General features: G+C 53.2%; 1 protein-coding gene across 1 annotated transcript in view; it reads left to right on the top strand.

Annotated features, from left to right (window-relative positions):
- NOTCH1 (notch receptor 1) overlaps positions 1–18,919 on the top strand; it is an 83,436-nt gene that overhangs the window by 47,770 nt on the left and 16,747 nt on the right. The window contains exons 5-17 of the mRNA XM_054007445.1: positions 4,734–4,856; positions 5,271–5,504; positions 6,045–6,200; positions 6,402–6,587; positions 7,527–7,640; positions 9,297–9,410; positions 12,410–12,643; positions 13,073–13,183; positions 14,724–14,916; positions 15,935–16,080; positions 16,599–16,712; positions 18,160–18,279; positions 18,677–18,829. Coding sequence (XP_053863420.1) covers positions 4,734–4,856; positions 5,271–5,504; positions 6,045–6,200; positions 6,402–6,587; positions 7,527–7,640; positions 9,297–9,410; positions 12,410–12,643; positions 13,073–13,183; positions 14,724–14,916; positions 15,935–16,080; positions 16,599–16,712; positions 18,160–18,279; positions 18,677–18,829 — 1,998 coding nt within the window. The remainder of the gene's footprint in view (positions 1–4,733; positions 4,857–5,270; positions 5,505–6,044; positions 6,201–6,401; positions 6,588–7,526; positions 7,641–9,296; positions 9,411–12,409; positions 12,644–13,072; positions 13,184–14,723; positions 14,917–15,934; positions 16,081–16,598; positions 16,713–18,159; positions 18,280–18,676; positions 18,830–18,919) is intronic.

The raw sequence follows: 18,919 nt of genomic DNA, 5'->3' as shown, positions 1-18,919 counted from the left end.
GTGGAGAGGGCTCGAGGATTTTTAATCTCCTCTTTTCACAGATCAACCATGATAGGGTGGATACTTCGGGTGTGAAGATGATATAGTGATTGGAGTGGGGGACTTGGGTGCAGGCTCCCCCTGCTTCTCTTCCCGGCTCCCTGGGGGAGTGACACTTAGTGGTTAGAGCAGGGAGTGCACTATCAAGACCTCCTGGGTTCTATCCCTATCTCTGCCGTTGACTTGCTTTGTGGCCTCTCTGTGCCTCAGTTTCCTTCTCTGTAAAATGGGAATTATGATATTTGTATAGCAACATGAATTACCAGACTAGATCAGACCCCAAGTCCATCTAGTCCAGTGGCCTGTCTCTGACAGTGACCAGCAGCAGCTGCTTCAGAGAAAGTTGTAAGTACCCTCCAGAAGGCAGATGTGGGATAATCTGCCCTCGGCATAGCTCTCATCCTGATCTCTAATAGTTATATTAGTTTTAGCCCTGGAGCATGAGGTTCAATATCCCTTCCACAATGTACTACTTCCCTGCCCAGCGTCCCAGGGCTGTCGTGAGGCCCCTGTCATCCATGTTCGTCAAACAAGAGATGACCTAAAACGACAGAGCTATAGATGAGGTGCTTATGTGACTTAGAACAGTAGAGCTTTCTCCTGGGCCAGAGAAGTGAATGAACTTCCAAAGCTGGTGAGAGCTGGGAGCAAGTTCTGATAGGCGTTGACTGCAGGGAGCCAGGAGCACCCACCAGAAGTTAGCAGCTAACTGGTGGCTGCTTGGAAGGATGGCCATTTTAGCGCTGTACCGGTTATTGTGATGGAGAAGGCAGCCCTTCAAGTGAGGTAGGGTGACCAGATGTCCTGATTTTGTAGGGACAGTCCCAATATTTGGGGCTTTTTCTTATATAGGCTTCTATTACCCCCCCCACCCCCGTCCCGATTTTTCACACTTGCTGTCTGGTCACCCTAAAGTGAGGGGAGAGGAGAGGGCTTGTGGTGCCCCACTGGCCCCCTCAGAACTGGAAAGGAAGTCTAGCTCTGGCTAGCCAGCTTCCTGCAAGAAACCAGCCTGCCTTGTGCAGCCGTGAAATGTGTTATCTCAGAGAGCAAATCTCTACTGCAAGGGGGACAGTGAGGAAAGCATTCGCTCTTTGACATCCAGCTGTGACTGGAGGGAACTGCTTCCTAGGGATTTGAGTGAACCCTTTATTGGTTTGCCTCCCATGAAGTCCAATGGCCAAATATTAACATGCAAAATAACCTTGGAGCTATTGAATGCTCTGGTAACCTCTTTGTTTGAGGCTGATCCTGCCAGGTGCCAAGCTCCGTTGAGAGCCTTCAGCACCTTGCAAGGATCAGGCCAGCCGCATGTGTATTGTGAAGCAAACACTGTATCAGATGATTCTGGCCGAGGCATAAAAAATTGAGGGCCATTTCTCATGATAAGATACTCATTGATGTGCTGGCTTGTAGCTCAGCACATTTTAAAACAATACCCTCTTTTAATTTAAAAAGAGTCTGTCTATTCAGAGTCTTTTACAGCCGAGCTAATCTAATCTGTGTTATCATGCCTTTGCCTTAGTACCTAACCCTGAATTTAAAATAATTGCAGCACTAATTACTCATTCGGATGGTTCAAAATGAGTTAAACCTGGTATCTAGGACGTTACAAGTTATTGCCATTCATGCTCGAATCTGCAGCTTAAACGCTAGGAATGAATCAACATTATCTGCTTTGGACTTCTACCAGCAATCATAAATAACTGTTATTGCTTTTCATTCAATACGGGGCTGATTTTGTGGGAGGAGAACAAGGCCTTCATTTAGAGAGAGGCTCAGGACCTGGCTGGGAGGCAGGTACTCGTGAGTTCTAATCCTGCCTCTGACCTGCCTTGGGCAACTCACTTAAAGTCTCTGTGTCTGGTTGTTTGTCTGTAAAATGGGAACAATGTTACTAAATCTACTTCTCTGGTGTTGGGCGGAATGTGAGGGGCCTGATTTACTACAGGTGCTGGGAGCACCCACAGCTCCAGCTGGCCTCAGGGGAGTTGCAGGCGCTCAGCATTGTGGAAAATCAGGCCCTTTAAAAGTGCTGAAGGCATGTCCTGGGGTCAAGGACCCTGCAAAGTGGAAGGGTCCCAGAGATCAGGGCCTGCGCCTGGAAGTCTACACTGTAATTAAACAGCCCTGCAGCGAGCCCAGGTCAGCTGGCACCGGCCAGCCGTGGGCATCTAACTGCAGCGTAGCCGTACTGTAAGTAGTGGAAACAAAACCAAAGCCGTGGGTCCCGTAGACCTGGATCATCTTTGTTACACAAGATTATCCAGAATATTTTGGGGACAGCGGAAACATTTGGATGAGCTGGAGAGGCAAGGATCACATGAGGGGATGCTACAGGGCTGTGTTCGCCTGGGGCTGTGTTGTGTATACTTCTCATTAATGCTCCAGGGTCCCCGTCACAGCCTGGTTGTATCCACTCTTGCAGCCATCTGAGTGGGATGTGTTTCCGGGTAGGTCTGTAATGCAGTCCCGGGGGAGCGGGGGGTGATGGCAGCTCATGTGCCTGCAGCCCAGCTAGCTGTAATTAGGGTGACCAGACAGCAAGTGTGAAAAATCGGGACGGGGGTGGCGGGTAATAGGAGCCTAGATAAGAAAAAGACCCAAAAAGCAGCACTGTCCCTATAAAATCGGGAGATCTGGTCACCCTAGCTGTAATGTAGCTAAGGATTCTGGAGCAGTGAAGCTGCAGCCTGCGTGGGCTATACATGCCTGCCGAGAGCTCTGGGTAATTGCTTGCACAGCTAGCTTGTGTTGCTCCCGTAGGTGAGCTATCCAGATGAAAGCTAGCTCAGCTATGTCTACATGAGCTGCATTTACTCCTGCCTCCCCAGTGATTGCAGTGTAGACATACCCTCCTGGTCTCTGCAGAGTAGCCATCTGGACACACAGTTAATTTCAGTAGTTTCTATAGTTAGTTGTGTCTGGTTTCAGCTAGTGGCTGACTAGGTGAGCACAGAGCTAAACAAACAGCTTGGTGAGCGGAGATCTGATTACACCTGCAGTATATAGCCTTGAACCAGCCATTGCTTCAGCCTAGCCCAGGTCTAAGCATGTTTTTGGCAGGCTGGCCGAGCTGCTGTCAGGAGCCAGCCTGTGGTGCACAGTGTTTACAGTAAATACATCACTTAACCCTGTAACAAGGACAAGGGAGGGGGCCCTGCTTGACAGATCTGCTGATAAGAACCTGGGGGGGCCTCTGTGTTTTGTTCCGCCCACCTTGGGGAGCTGGGAAAGGTCAAAAGCTGTTCAGTATCAGGGGGTAGCCGTGTTAGTCTGTATCTACAGAAACAACAAAGAGTCTGGTGGCACCTTAAAGACTAACAGATTTATTTGGGCATAAGCTTTCGTGAGTAAAAACCTCACTTCTTCGGATGCAAAAGCTGTTCAGTTGCCCTGTGTGTCCTGCTATGGGATGAAGATAATTAAAAAAAGCCCCAGGCTGACAGTGCAAAGAAGAGTGCTGGGATTTCGGTAGCATTGGCTGCCTTGATTCATGTTGCAAGAGTCTTAGTGGTGAAGAAATACTGGCTATTAGCCTCATTAAACGGGCTATTAAAATGCAGTGATTCAGAGCCCTATTCTGCAGCCCCTTCCGTGAGTGATCCTCGGTTGCATGGGCGTGCCGTGAAGTCAGCAGGCTGCACTCAGGAGTGAGGGGCGTGCAAAGCAAGGCCCCCGCCTAGTCCCTGTGAAGGATCAAGGTCCTTATTTTCAGAGGTGCCATCGTTCTGCCACTTCTGCTGAAGCCAGCGGGAGCTGCGAGTGCTCGGCGCCTCTGAAAAACAGGCCCTGTCCTGTGGAAGTCCTCATCCTCGGCAACGAGTGGGAGGAAACTGGCTGCTGCCTCCAAGATTCCTGCAGTTCCAGAGCGAGATTTCTTCATTCGAATGAACCTGCAGCTCATAAATAAGAGGGGAATGGAGGTGTGACTGTGCGGTTTTCTTCAAAGCCAAGGCTGAAGCGCTGCCACAAACAGTCAGTGCGCGTTAATTAGTAACCTGCCACAGGTTGGACTTGCTGTGCGGCTCAGAATGAAAAGACTTCTTGTTAGTTATTGCACAAGTCCAGGGGAGGAGAGTAATCACTAACCAGCGGTGATGAGGCTTTCCAGCTAACATCTGTGTCGCCGTAGCAGTGACATACAGCTTAGCGCTGCATTAGGGAGCAGACAGAGTCACCTGACCTATCCGTGCTACAAATGCTGCAATATTCAAAGCCCAGGTGGTTACTGAAGCCTGATTGAAAATCAGGAATGGAAGAGAAAACGTTGGCCTGATTCTGGTCTCACACCGTTAAATTAGTCTTAGGCAATAAAGGCTGCAGGATTGGGCTCAGAGCGTCGCTGAAAGCTGTGTATCCTAGAGCTGAAACATGCAGCAGTTTGTTGCAGTGTCGTCCCAGGGGAAAGGGGAACGGGGAGTCAGAGAGGGAGGAGGGCATTTTGTTCAGCTGGGAACAGAGGCGGAGCTCAACCCAAACCCTGCAGCCAGACACCCCCAGTCTTTGGCACAGTTCACATTGGATGGAGGCGGCTGGTACCTATCTTAGCACCTGCATCCTGCTGCGGATAGCCAAGCCTATTCCTGGGATGTGGGAGATCAAGCTCCAATTAGCTCTGTGGCGTTCCGGAGGCTGGGACTGGTTGTTTTCCTCCAGAGCAGAGAGTAGATCTAGGTGCTTCCTTTCCCCAGGTTTTGCTGGTCAGAACTGTGAGGACAACATTGATGACTGTCCTGGGAACAACTGCAAGAATGGAGGCACCTGTGTGGATGGAGTTAACACCTACAACTGCCAGTGCCTTCCTGAGTGGACAGGTAAAGCTGGGGCTGTGGAGAGAGCACGGGGGACTGGGTGTGTGAGCTTAAGGAGCAGGGACTGCAGAAGACAGATCATGCTGCAGATGAAGCAAATAGCAGAAGATCCATTGACTGAATTGGGAGCAGAACTGGGGCAGATGTTACTGCCAGTACACAGCTTGCTGCATGCCATAATGGACGTTGGTCTGGTCCATTAGGGCTGATCCTTTGGACTATCCAGTCCAGTATCCTGCCTCTAGCAATGCTTCTGAGGAAGATGAAAAATCCCTGCATTGTATCTAGCTCACTATGCAGGGCTGCCATGTGGCGGGGAAGGCAGGAGATTCCTTCCTGACCACTGTGGAGAGACCAGCTCATGCCCTGGAGCATGATAGTTGGGTTCACTCACTATGATATTCCTCCCCATTGCAGGCCAGTACTGCACTGAAGATGTCGATGAGTGCCAGCTCATGCCGAATGCCTGCCAGAATGGAGGAACGTGCCACAACAACCACGGTGGCTACAACTGCGTCTGTGTCAACGGCTGGACCGGCGAGGACTGCAGTGAGAACATTGACGACTGCGCTATGGCTGCCTGCTTCCAGGGTGCTACCTGCCACGACCGGGTGGCCTCTTTCTATTGCGAGTGCCCACATGGCCGCACAGGTGGGTGATTGCAGGTTTAGTGTGATACATGGGGATGGAGGGAAGTGTGTGCATCCAGATTAAAGTCCAGTGGCACGTTCAGGGGACTATATCCTGCCCTGGCAGCGGAGTTGACTTGATCTAATAGCTCTCTGTTCTATAATCCTTGATCTTTGGTGTAACAGCACTGGCGTCAGTGGAATTACACCAAGGGGAATTTAGCCCTTTCCCTTCACCCAGGATAAAGAGCAGATCTGTCATTGGACTGGGAGTCTGGAGACCTGGGTTCTTTTCTCGGCTCTTCCATTGTCCTGCTCTGACCGTGGGCAGGCTCCTTCCCCTCTCTGTGCTTCTGTTTCTGCCACTGTTATCTGTCTGGTCTGTTTAGATTGGGAGCTCTTTGGGGCAGGGACTGTCTCTGACGCTGTGTTCGTACAGCGCCCGGCACAATGGGGTCTGCTCTTGGTTGGGGCCTCTGGGCACTCCCCTCATACAGAGATTGGAGACTTGCCTCCCCAGCTCTACCCTGACAGGTGTGTGCGCGTGTGCTTTGCTTGATAGGCTTGCTGTGCCACCTGGATGACGCCTGCATCAGTAACCCCTGCAATGAAGGCTCCAACTGCGACACCAACCCTGTCAACGGCAAAGCCATCTGCACCTGCCCCTCGGGTTACACGGGCCCGGCCTGTAACCAAGACATAGACGAGTGCTCTCTAGGTAAACGCGGGGGCTGCCAGCTTTGGGGGTTGTTTCTAAGGAAATGTCGTGGGATCGGGCCCAAGCTGAGGTTTGGTTTAAAAATACATAAACGGGGCGGGGAGGTTGTGTAATGCCCCGTGACCCCCTTGCATCCAGACGTTGGGGCCGTTAGTAGAGACTGTCTAGATGGGTTTTATCAACGGCACTTGTCATTTTTAGGAGCCAATCCTTGTGAGCATGCTGGGAAATGCATCAACACCCAAGGGTCCTTCCAGTGCCAGTGTCTCCAGGGGTATTCGGGCCCCCGCTGTGAGATCGATGTCAATGAATGCCTCTCGAATCCGTGCCAGAACGACGCCACCTGCCTGGACCAGATCGGTGAATTCCAGTGTATCTGCATGCCAGGTGGGTAGAAGGGCTGTCACTTTTCTCTCTCCTAGACCCCAATCCTGATCCTTGGCCCTGGGGGGGAGCATGGTTTACTTTGAGAGGACACCATGGGCACGCAGATCTGATGGCAGGATTGTGGCCACCACTTGCCAATGAGCGATTACTTTGCACGGAAGTGTGATTATTTGTAACCTTACCATTAGTGTTTTTGAAACCTTCTAGGAACAGGGACAAGGGAGGTTCCTTGGGCAGGGGAAATCCTGCTGTGGGGCATTTAAAAACCCTCCAGCTGGAAGTCCCATAACTAAACCTGAGAGTCCACAGGCCCTGACATCAGCAAACTGAGCCCCTAAGTGGAGAGACCTCCAGTGACATCAGTGGGCTTCAGTCAGAGCTGTGATTTGCAGGGAAGGTCTGTGCAGGTGGAGGTGGGAGGCGGGAGGCTGATTTTTGTCAGGGAATGAAGCTTAGAAGAAAAATCCACTGCAGGGTTTGTTTTTCTTTCATTAAACTTCCTTGACGATACTGCAGCAATAGGAATATTGGGGATGGGTGGGGAGATAGAAACCAACGAGGGCGCTGGGTGCACAGAGAATGCAGGATCGGGCCCTTTTTATACAATGCCTCTTACAAACATAGGATTTACCAGACTGGCCCACACTGGGGTCCGTATCCTGTCTCCGACAGTGGCCAGCCCCAGCTGCTTCAGGGGAAGGTGCAAGTACCCCATGATGGAGATTTATGGAACACCTTGCCCATAGAGAAGGCTTCCTGATGACTCCCATCAGCCACAGGTTGGCTTTTGCTCTGGAGCATTGCAGGCCACTGTCCCGTGTTCCCCTAACACGGCGGGCTACAGCCACGCCTGGCGTCCCTCGGTGCAGGCCGGCAATGCTCAGCATGTGGGTCTTTTGCTGCAAACTCTGAGAGGCCCTTTGGATCTCTGACTCGCAGGTTACGAGGGCATTTACTGTGAAATCAACACGGACGAGTGTGCCAGCAGCCCCTGCCTGCACAACGGGAACTGCATCGATAAGATCAACGAGTTCCACTGCGAGTGCCCCACAGGTACGGGGCGATCGATAGCACTGCCTTCAGCGTAAGCCTTTGTAGTGGAAAGAAAGTTGGAATTAATCCACCACCCAGAGGCAACGCTGGGCTGATGGATTTCAACCCAGCAGAGTGGGGCAGATCCCTGGAGCTCAGGGAAATAACGCTCCTTTCGTTTGAAGCCTCCTAACTTTGGCAGCCCGGATATGAGTCTGGAAACTTAAATGTGAGCACCAGGCGCATTCCGGGAAGGGAGGAAGGAGTGCCAGCGGGATTTCTCCCTTAGACCCACTAAGTGTGTGGGGAGAGCTGTCCGGGATCCTCTCTCCCACCCAAGAATCCCCAATGGCCTATGCTGGAGAGATTCTGGCAGATGATTTCAGCGAGCCCTGCAGGGCAGCGAGCTCTGTAAACCAGTGACTGGTGTATGTGTCCCACTGCCCCCTGTTGGCTGGAATAAGAGCTGCCCTACTGTGTGTCACAGGCCCTGTATTGTGAAGAGATTTTCCTTTAGCTCCAGAGACATGCCTCAAAGCGCAACAGTGTGCAGTGCAGGGACAGTCACAAAGTCCTGAATCACCAAAGAAGAACTGGTGTAAATCAGCATCTCTCCATTGCAATCTATGGAGCGCAACTGATTTATCCCAGAGCAGCACCTGGCCCTTTTCTGGGGTGAGGCCCAATCGGCCAGGTGAAAGAAGAGGCACGGAGGTTCCCTTCATGGCAGCCCCAGCCCTTTCCTCCCGTGGAGCCGAATCCTGAATGGAGCTGAGCGCCCACAAATCCCAGGGACTTCAGTGGGAGCCGTGTGGGTGGGAAGATGCATCGCAGCCCGCAGGCATTCAATGGGAGAGCCCTTCCCGCGGAGCCGGGCCTGCCCAGCCAGCGGGAGAGAGGAGCGAGGATTAAAAAAGCCCAACTTTGCACTTGAAAAGGCCCCAGTGTGGGGAGGAGGGGCGGCTGGGCAGAGGGGCCGGGCTGGCAGGTTTGAATAAGGTGTCAAAGTCAGGGAGTAGAGCAGAGAATGGGGAGACGGTTAATCTGTGAAAGGAGGTTTTGAAGTTCAGAGCCTTCGCTCCTCTAGAGATGTAAATAAGATGTGCTCAATGCTGGGTCACAGCCCCCCATCCAGCCATCACCATGGAAACCCCAGCCTGGTCTGGAAAATGTCCTCTCCTGCGGGGGAGCAAGGGTTCCTCCAGCCTCATGTGTGGGGCTGGGAAATACTCGGATTGTAAAGAATTGAGCTGGGGCGGTGGAGGGGGCAAACCACTGGTGGAATCTGCTAGCTGGAGCTGCATGTCTGTTTGCCATGGCTGAGCCCAAGGGCTGCCGGCCTCTGCCCCGCCCTCCTTGCTGGTGATAGGAGCCATTGTCTCAAACTTGCTCGGAGTAAGCGCCCCTGTTAAGGGGTGAGGGTAGAGAGGCAGTGGGTGGGGAACAAGAAGTTAATCCAGGTTGTGTCTGGGCTGTCGGGGTGAAGCCAGGGGTTCTTCATTCCTCTGCTCTAGCCGCCACCTCCTGCCCAGTGCAGACCTATGAACACCCACAGCCCCGTTAGTCCCATTCTCTCCGAGCTGGCCCCTGAAATGCTCCCAAGGAGCCGGTGCTCGTCCCAGCGCTGGCCTTGCCGGGGCAGTGCCAAACGAGCTTTCTCTCTGTGTTCTCTTCCAGGCTTTAACGGGCACCTGTGTCAGTATGACATAGACGAGTGCGCCAGCACACCGTGCAAGAACGGGGCTAAGTGCATCGACGGCCCCAACACCTACACCTGCGAGTGCACAGAAGGTGGGGAGACCGTTTGCTGACCAGTCGGAATGGGGTGCGGGTGTTGGCTGGGAACTGGGAGTCCTAGGTCCAATTCCTGCCTCTGCCAGGGATTCGCTGAGAGATCCTGGATAAATCACCCTTTGCTTCAGTTTCTGCCTCTGTAAAATGGGGAGAATATTTAATGCTGAAGCGTTAATCAGGGCTCGATCCTGCTCCCGGTGAGGAGTTATGTGGCTGAATGCCAGCGCAGCAGGATCAAGTTCTGGAAGCTTGTCAAGGGCTTTGAGCTGCGTAGGCAAAAGGTGCTATAGAAGGGCAGCATCTAGAAATAATGGGCCAGATTCCTGGTGTCAACCGATATCGGAACTGATTTAGTGCCGTGTTTAGACTCTAGGATCTTTGGGGAAGGGACTGGCTCTCGCTGCTTGTCCGTGCAGCGCCCGGCACAACGGGGCCCTGCTCTCGGTCAGTGCAGGGACTGGCTCTCGCTGCGTGTCCGTGCAGCGCCCGGCACAATGGGGCCCTGCTCTCCGTCAGTGCAGGGACTGGCTCTCGCTGCTTGTCCGTGCAGCGCCCGGCACAACGGGGCCCTGCTCTCGGTCAGTGCAGGGACTGGCTCTCGCTGCGTGTCCGTGCAGCGCCCGGCACAATGGGGCCCTGCTCTCCGTCAGTGCAGGGACTGGCTCTCGCTGCTTGTCCGTGCAGCGCCCGGCACAATGGGGCCCTGCTCTCGGTCAGTGCAGGGACTGGCTCTCACTGCGTGTCCGTGCAGCGCCCGGCACAACGGGCCCCTGCTCTCGGTCAGTGCAGGGACTGGCTCTCGCTGCGTGTCCGTGCAGTGCCTGGCACAACAGGGCCCTGCTCTCGGTCAGTGCAGGGACTGGCTCTCGCTGCGTGTCCGTGCAGCGCCCGGCACAACGGGGCCCTGCTCTCGGTCAGTGCAGGGACTGGCTCTCGCTGCGTGTCCGTGCAGCGCCCGGCACAACGGGGCCCTGCTCTCGGACAGTGCAGGGACTGGCTCTCGCTGTGTGTCTGTGCAGCGCCTGGCACAATGGGGCCCTGATCTGTCAGGGTCTGTAGGAACTGCCGTTATACCAGTAATGAACCCTACTTATAATCCCACCTGCCTGGGACTTGTTGTTTGGGGCCTGTCCTCTTCCCCTGTCTCTACTCCCCGCCTCCAAGGCAAACGCTAGCAAGACAGAGAAGGAGGGAAATAAAGCAGCCTCTATCGTCCAAACAAGGTGCAAGGCTCTGTGGGCTCGATGAGTGAAACCTAAGGAATGACTGGCCCAAACGATGACATGAGCCCCAGTGGCAAACAGTGGCTCTTTTGTGGAGCAGCTCCCGCCAGAAATCTTCCAGCTGAATGGCCTCTAATTAGTGTATTGCTAATGCCAAGCCCTGATGAAAAGCTGCTATGTGGGTTTCATGGAGGATAGTCAAAGCTGTACTTTGTCCTCCACGCCCCCGCCCCCCACTTCTGGGAGCGGAGTAGGGCCGGATAATGGCGAGAGCGTTATTATCTCCGGGTGCGCGCACCCCTTCCCCCCTCGGATTCCATGACAAACGCACGGAGAGGCCGGCAGGCGAGTGAGGGACCGGCTCCTGCGCGGAGCCAGCTTAATGATGATCATTGTGTATCACCAGGACAAAGCCCAGCTCTCCTGGCTCTGAAAGGCCCTTTCGTTCGAGTGCGGGGGAGACGCTTTTGTTCTGTGCGCTCCGGCCACGTTCTCAAGCAAAGCCCCACTGACTCCTCGGGCCTTGTGCTCTCGCTGCGCTGGGGGAGCTTGGCTGGGAAGGGCGGTTATTAATTAGGGGGAAGGGGGTAGCAGTTGCAAGGTTGATAGAGATAGGCTGGCTCTCCATGCAGCTTGGCATCTTGGGACCCAGTTCCCCAAGAGAGGCTTCCACTCCCACTGAAAGCTAAGGGAGTGTGAAGCACGGGATTGGGCACCTGGGTCCTTATGCTAGAAGAGGCCAAGGAGCCGCTCTCCAATGGAAAGGAGGAAGGAACGATTGCCTAGTGGTTACAGCATTAGCCCGGGAGTCAGAAGACCCAAGTTCAATTCCCTGCTCTGCCACAGACTCCCAGCAGGACTGCTCTGTGCCTCAGTTTCCCTTCTGCACAATGGGAATAATAGCACAGCCCTGCCACCTAGAGAGGCTCCATGCAGTGATATTTGTGAGGTGTGCAGATACTGCAGTGACAGGGGCTTGACAAGATAGAAACGCTGGGATCAGACAAGTGCTTAGGTAGATAAAAACACTGTGATTGCATTAAAGAGCAACTCATGTCCACTGTCCAGTTCACCCAGAGGCTGGATACAATGGTGCCACCTCCCCCATCTCGCTATTTGCAAACCCATTCTGACTTAAGGTGGCTCCCTCCGACGCACGTTGTGAATCTCTGCAGCCTGCAATTCACCCACTCACCCTTCGGCCTGGCTCTGTTTCCAGGTTCTTTACACTGGACAAATGTTCCCTACAGAGCTGCTAGCATGACAGATCAGGCAGGGTTGGGACTGTGGCTCTCCAGTGAAGCCAGCGACTGTAGGCACACATAAGCCATACCGGCTGGCTCCATGGCATGGTGGGTGGGGAATACCTTGGTCCCAGCCCATTTGTTCCCGGGGGTCGGGGGGAAGGGATGAGCCAGCATGTAGTCTGACTCCGCTGTGGTATCTCCAGAGGCTATGTCAGTGGGCACTGGACAGCACGCTATCTAGGTGTGGTCGGGTGGAAATGGAATGACTGTGAGGTTGTCTGTGGATGGCTGTAGGAAAAATGGGTAATCCCTTAGGATTTAAACTCCCTCTCTGTTCCCTCCCCTAGCTGCTTGGGGAGGGAAGCCAGGGGCATGATGGGTCTGCTCTGAAGGGATTCTGAGCTTTGCAGCTCTCGTTAGGGGGTGGCGAGTGCTTGGCGCCTCTCAGGACCAGGCCCTGCATTAGGAGGAGCAAGCGCATGATGCAAGGCTCCCGCTCTGACTGCTGGCTTCTTCCCCGTGGCAGGATTTGCTGGTGCTCACTGCGAAATCGACAAAAACGAATGTGACCCTGACCCGTGCCACTACGGGACCTGCAGAGACGGCGTCGCTGCCTTCACCTGTCTCTGCCAGCCTGGCTACACAGGCCACCTCTGTGAATTCAACATCAACGAGTGCCAGAGCCAGCCGTGCAAAAATGGAGGGACCTGCCAGGACAGGGACAACGCCTACAACTGCCTGTGCCTCAAAGGCACCACGGGTAAGGAGGAGTCCCCCATCTGGGGCACTGTCTTAGCAGTGAACAGGGCAGTCCGGGCTCCGGCAGGACTCCAGCTATCTGTCCATGAGGAGTGGGGTGTGTGTGATCAGTCAAGGTGAGCATGAACAGTTGGGTCATGGAAACAAAACCAGGGGATGTGGAGCTAATTAAAGCTCTTGCTTTGTCTCCCAATGCCTGGCTGATTATGGAAAAGGCCTGTGGGTTTCCTATGGAGAGGACAAGTTCTCCCAGCTTGAATGTCTATTTCAGAACCACCTCCACACCTGGGGGTCTGGAAAAAACTTTCAAAGGGGGGGGAGGGAGAGTGCCTCAGTTCCCCACCCCCACTGTCAGTCTCTTCTGACTATATTTGGTCTTGTCAGTGAGGCCTGAGGCCTGTAAACTTCTTGTAACATTTTCCTCTTTAAGGGCCTAACTGTGAAATCAACCTGGATGACTGTGCTAGCAATCCGTGTGACTACGGCAAGTGCCTAGACAAGATCAATGGCTATGAATGTACCTGCGAGCCAGGCTACACCGGTGAGAGCTGCTGCTGGCCACTGGAGAAAGGGCCGGGGGCAGGATGGAGTGGGGAGCTCGCTATAATCATAGGGCCGGATTTTCCCACCCAGCTTTAATCAAGCCCTCTGATTTGCAAGCTCAGTTGGGTATTTAGATGTCTGAATCCTCTAAATCCCACCCACAAACTTTGGATGCAGGGCCAGAGGCCAGTGGCTGGGTCTCTGGGGCTTGCAGAGTCCCTTCCCTGACGCTGAGGCTGGGTGCAAAGAGGAGGTAACGGCAGAAGAATTTATGAAATGATGGATTATTCTTCCTATTATGGTAGGACCTAGAGCCCTAATCAGGGATTAAGGCCCCATTGCGCTAGGCGCTGTACACCCATATAATAAACAAGTCCCTGCCCCAGAGAGCTGCCATCTCTACACTGGGCGGGAGATGCGTGTACATTGGAAGACACATTTATTTAGAGAATGTACAATGATTTCACCGCACTGTGCAGAGCGGGGCAGCTGCCCTGCTGCTGTGTGTTCTGCAGCTGGAGAGGGATGTGCGCCACCATTTTGGAAGTGGCTGGAGATCCTGGATGCCTCCGTTCCTAGGCCCCCAACTCAAGACTCCTCAAAAGGACCAGATTTTCCCGAGGGCAGGTGCTCGGCTCTTCCTGTAGAGCGGGCCCCATCAGCTGGTCTCCAGTTGGGCCCCAAAGTCTCGGATCACCTTGGAAATTGTAGCTTTCGCTGCCAGTCTCCATCAGCCTGTTTCGGGGGGCTCCATGCTTGGCCTAGCCCAGGCTCTAGCTGCGTCTGAAGCTTGCCTTGGACACTAGTGTAGACCCTGTCCCTGCCTCCTTGCCACAGCGTCGGCTGGTCTATGAAACGAGCTATTCACTCTCCCTAAGGGAGGCGGGGGCTCCTGCCGTCTCAGGTGGGTGACTTAGCTGAGGCCAGGAATAGAGAGAGACGAAAGCTGTTGATTAGGCTCCTGCACCATCAAATCCCGTGGGTATCGGGTTGCTGCCTCGTCTAACTGGTTTGTTTGATCGCCGCTGGAAAATGCGTACGTCCTTTGATACGCACAGACCCCGGCTGGCTCCCTGCTCACCCGCAGCGGGGGCGGTAGCCTTGCAGAGCCTCTCTGCCCTGTGCCTGCTGCCAGGGGCTTTGAATAGGGCCTTTCTTTGCCAGGCTGCCAGCAGGTAGGGTTACAGGCTGAGATTCCTCCTGCAGCCAAAGTAATGTCAGGGATGGCTTCGCTTCCACCAGCTGTATTTAATTTAGAAGAGAGGCAAGGCAGGCACTGCTAAGTCACCTTGCCCCAAAGAGGAGTCATGCTGGTGGTTACCAGCCCAGCTGGGGCATGTACCTTTAGAACCAGCACTGCGTGGAGATTCCGTCCTACTGTCCTTTACGCAGGTCGGGTGTCCCTTGCACTCTGGGAGTCTTGCCTGCCTGCCCTGAGACCCCTGGTATTATTACTCCCCTGATGGGACGTGGGAGAGTTCCCAGGATGCCTTGCATGCTTCATGGAGGTGACGCTTTTTGGCTTTTCCCCTTCCTAGGGAGAATGTGCAACATCAACATCGACGAGTGTGCCGGCAACCCGTGCCACAATGGCGGAACCTGTAAGGACGGCATCAATGGCTTCACGTGCATCTGCCCCGAGGGATACCACGACCCCATGTGCGTGCTGGAAGTGAATGAGTGTAACAGCAACCCCTGCATCCATGGGAAATGCAATGACGGACTCAATGGGTAGGTTTTCAGGAAGCCGACAGCATGTAACTCTGTTAATGCACGTTCCAAATTCCAGCAGCACCCCCTGCTATTCCAGTTTTGGGCCCCAGCACAGCTCTGCCGCAACACCCAAATCTTGCTCCGCAGCCCTCCTGCTTGTGAAAGTAGAGAGAGAACTGACAGGGATTTGAAGGGAATTTCAATGCAAACAGTTCCCTCTGTGAGCAAGAGTCAGGCTAGCTGTAACCCTAATAACGCAAAATTTGTAGAAGCAAGGATTGTGTGAGGCGAGTGGGAAAGAACTGGGTGAGAAGTTGTTGCGACCTTGTGTTAGATAAGTATGAAATGCAGACTATAGTCTAAATAGAGGTGAGAAAAATAAGATATCAGAGTGACCTATGTATAAACAAAATGCAGCTGTTGCTCATTATTGTATGTAACAAAGGTATAAATGCTTGCTGTAATTATTTACCTAGAGAGAGACCTGTTTAGCTCTCTCCCTCCACGTAATTGCTAGAGATAATAAAGTATCTGACTTGCTGCACCCAACCTAAGAGTGAGAACTCGGTTTTTCTCCGACATGCTATTCCAGAGAGGGGCTCCCACATACAGCTCGGTCAGTGCACCCCATTGCTGGTGTACATGGCTAGCTACAGGTGCAGCCCCTGGCTTCTGCTGAGCAAAGACTGCCAGGCGTCCTGAATTGCCATAGTGGTTTGGGGACTTGTAGAAATCCAGATTTGAACTTGAGATTCCAGGTGTGAAGAGCTGTAGTCCCCTGAGATTTAGCATTTGACTTAATGCAGGTCTCTTACAATTCTGGAATCCTGCAGTCCTGTCAAGGAGCTTCTAAAACGCCGGTTCTCCAACTGCTCAGTCATCCAGGATTAGCAGTGAGCTCTTTTCTCTGCTTCAGTGTGACTGGGAACTTGTGCTTCAAATAAGTTCTGAGGGCTACAAAACAAGGGTTGATTGAAGGGGTGGGGGGATGAGTACAACTGGACTCTCTGCTTTATATTTTTCTTTCTGACAAAAGCTACAGGTGTGATTGTGACCCAGGCTGGAGCGGGACAAACTGCGACATCAACAACAACGAGTGTGAATCGAATCCTTGCATGAACGGGGGCACCTGCAAGGATATGACCAGCGGATACATCTGTACCTGCCGGGAGGGATTCAGCGGTAAGGGCTGTCGCTACTTTCTTACAGCTGAGTGGCGGGTGTGTGGGAGCTTTGCTTCTGTGGATGGTTCTGTGTGAATTTATTGTCTTGGAACACACGCTACGCATCTATGGGAAAGGCAGCAATGGACGGGTCAGCACTGGGCTTTGAACCTGGGACCTTCTGCACTAAAAGTGCTGATCGCCACAACTTCAGCTAAAGGAGATACTCCTCTAGCTGGTAACAGTAGTAAACTCTTAACCTCTTATCTGGACCGGCCTCTAGAGGTAACCAGTGGGTTCTGTGTGCTATGTATGCATCATTGCCTCATTCATCCCGTCCTCCTGTTCTTCTCTCTTACTTTCCCATCATACCATTCCTCTTGCGCCAGAGGAAACCTCCATCATGGTCTACACCGAGTTTAAAGCAACAGAGGGTCCTGTGGCACCTGTTGCTTTTTACAGATTCAGACTAACACGGCTACCCCTCTGATACTTTACACCGACTTTGCTGACGTGTGTTTGGTTCTTCTAATTCAGGGCCCAACTGCCAGACCAATATCAATGAATGTGCTTCCAACCCTTGCCTGAATCAGGGAACCTGCATAGATGATGTAGCCGGCTACAAATGCAACTGTCTCCTGCCATATACAGGTAAGAAGGCAGCCTGTGCTGAAAGTTACACTGCAGCAGAACGGCTGCACTGGCTTTCGGGTCCTGCAGCCTTTCCTCAAGAGAGATCAGCCCTGAAAAGAGAGTCACTGAGCAGCAGAGCACTCTCCCTTCTCAGGCAGCACCGCCCCAGTACCTCCGCAGGAGAGTTTTGCTATTGACTTCAGTGGGAGCAAGGTTTAGCCCATAATTCATAAAATACCAGCCTCCCTCCCTGTGGCGCACACGCCATGAACCGTATCCTCAGCCGGCATAAGTCAAAGAGGCAGCACTGACTTCCTTGGAGCGTTGCCAACTTTCCTGAGCTGAGGAGCTGGGACCGCATACAGGACATGATGGGGTGACCCGGGCAGTGTTTTGGCACAGCCAAACCTTAGAAAAGGAAACTCCAAGGAGCTTTCGGAAGCGGCAGGGCAGGATTTTGAACTTGTGCTTCGTCCCTGCCCCTTTCTTACGAATACAGAAGTGAAGATGTGGTTTGCGGGCTCTGGGCTCCCGTTCTCCTCCTCATCCGGCGCTGGGTTATTAATGAAAGCATGTCGTGGCTGCTCTGCTTTCAGTCCTGTCCCTCTTTCAGGGTCTGTTTTGTGGACAACTCCTGTTTACCCACTGACCCTCCTTTTGGAAAAATATGCAGCAGGTCGGGGTGCAGAATATGCTGTGGATTCCGTAGGGGGAGGAATTTCTGCTGACCTGATTCCTGTTTGCCAGTTTCCTGCTTCCTCTTGCACAAAATGGCAACATGTGCACAATTGTAGGAAGCCATGACTAGTTTCCTGTCTTCGCCAGTAGCCATGGGAACCAATGGGGGGAGGAGGAGAGTGGAAGGCTCTGGAAACTAGCAAAGGCCAACTTAGAAGATAACGGCTGACAAGGAAGATAACATTTTGGAGGGAATTTAGCTCTTGGCTGGTGTGTAAACAGGAAAAACGACCATTCAGGGGCGTTTGAAAGCCCTCCCCCCAAAATTGCACTTTCCTTTCAAATAAAAGCTCGGTTTTGGATTGTCTCCATAGTTTTAATATTTAAAATCTGAAAGGTGGGCACCCAGGCTCTCTCTGGACTGGGAACCGGGACCAAGTACTGTAAAACCATTCAAAGCCCCCCCAGCAGATGGGACATCCCCGTCCTTCCCAATAAGGAGCTCCTCTGGAAGGCCTCCAAGAGGCAGGTCATGAGTGGGGAGTGCAGCTCTACATAGGCGGGTCGGTTTCCATGAAATCTGTGGGAATTCTGAAATGACCCTGGAGGGTTATGGAGGAAGCATGAGCTCCTTTGTCTTGTCAAGGCCTGGAACTAGCCCAAGACTTCTTGGGCAGCGGGCTGGATGCAGCGAGCATGTCACAGGCCCTGCCACCTTTTGTTGACTCGGGACAGCAGCCTGCCATCAAGGCTTCAGCCGCGTGTGTGTCTCTCTCTCTGCCCACAGGGGCTACGTGCGAGGATGTGCTAGCTCCGTGTGCGGCTGGTCCATGTAAGAATGGTGGCGAGTGCAGAGAGTCGGAGGACTACGAGAGCTTCTCCTGCGTGTGCCCTTCCGGCTGGCAAGGTATGGAGGGGATCTCTGCTGCGTGCGCTGATCTGTCCTCTTCCGAGTTCAGCACTCTCCTCTCTCTGGGCAGCCAGGTTGTGCTGAACCCTCCTTTGGTTTTGTGCCTTCCCTTTCCCATGTGGTTCCGAGAATATCAGAACAAAGGTGGGAGCGTGGCCTCGTTGTTAAATTAAGGATATGAGAACCAAGACTCCTGGCTCTGCAACTGACTTACTCCCCGTGGTCAACTCACTCCCCGTGTGTGTGCTACAGCCTCCTCCGTCCCAATGGGAACAGTGATACTTACCCAGCGCAGCGCTGATCTGTTCTGGAGCTGGTGCTAGAGGAAACCGTGGTTGCAGCACTTCTACCAGCATGTTAAAATGCTAAAGCTTTCCCTCCCTTTCTCTTGCAGGTCAAACATGTGAGATTGACATCAACGAATGTGTGAAAAGCCCCTGTCGAAATGGCGCCACGTGCCAGAACACAGATGGGACCTACCGCTGCAACTGCAAAGCGGGCTACACCGGCCACAACTGCGACACCGACATCGACGACTGCAAGCCAAGTAAGAGCTGGTGCTAAAATCCTAAGGGTATCCACAGCCCTGGCATCGCTTACCCTCCTGGTCTGGAGTCAGGGACATTTTGTGCGGTGT

This window comes from Malaclemys terrapin, chromosome 17 (genome assembly GCF_027887155.1).
Source record: "Malaclemys terrapin pileata isolate rMalTer1 chromosome 17, rMalTer1.hap1, whole genome shotgun sequence".
In the NCBI taxonomy this organism is placed as follows: domain Eukaryota; kingdom Metazoa; phylum Chordata; order Testudines; family Emydidae; genus Malaclemys; species Malaclemys terrapin.
This window is presented reverse-complemented; position numbering and strand designations above follow the sequence as displayed.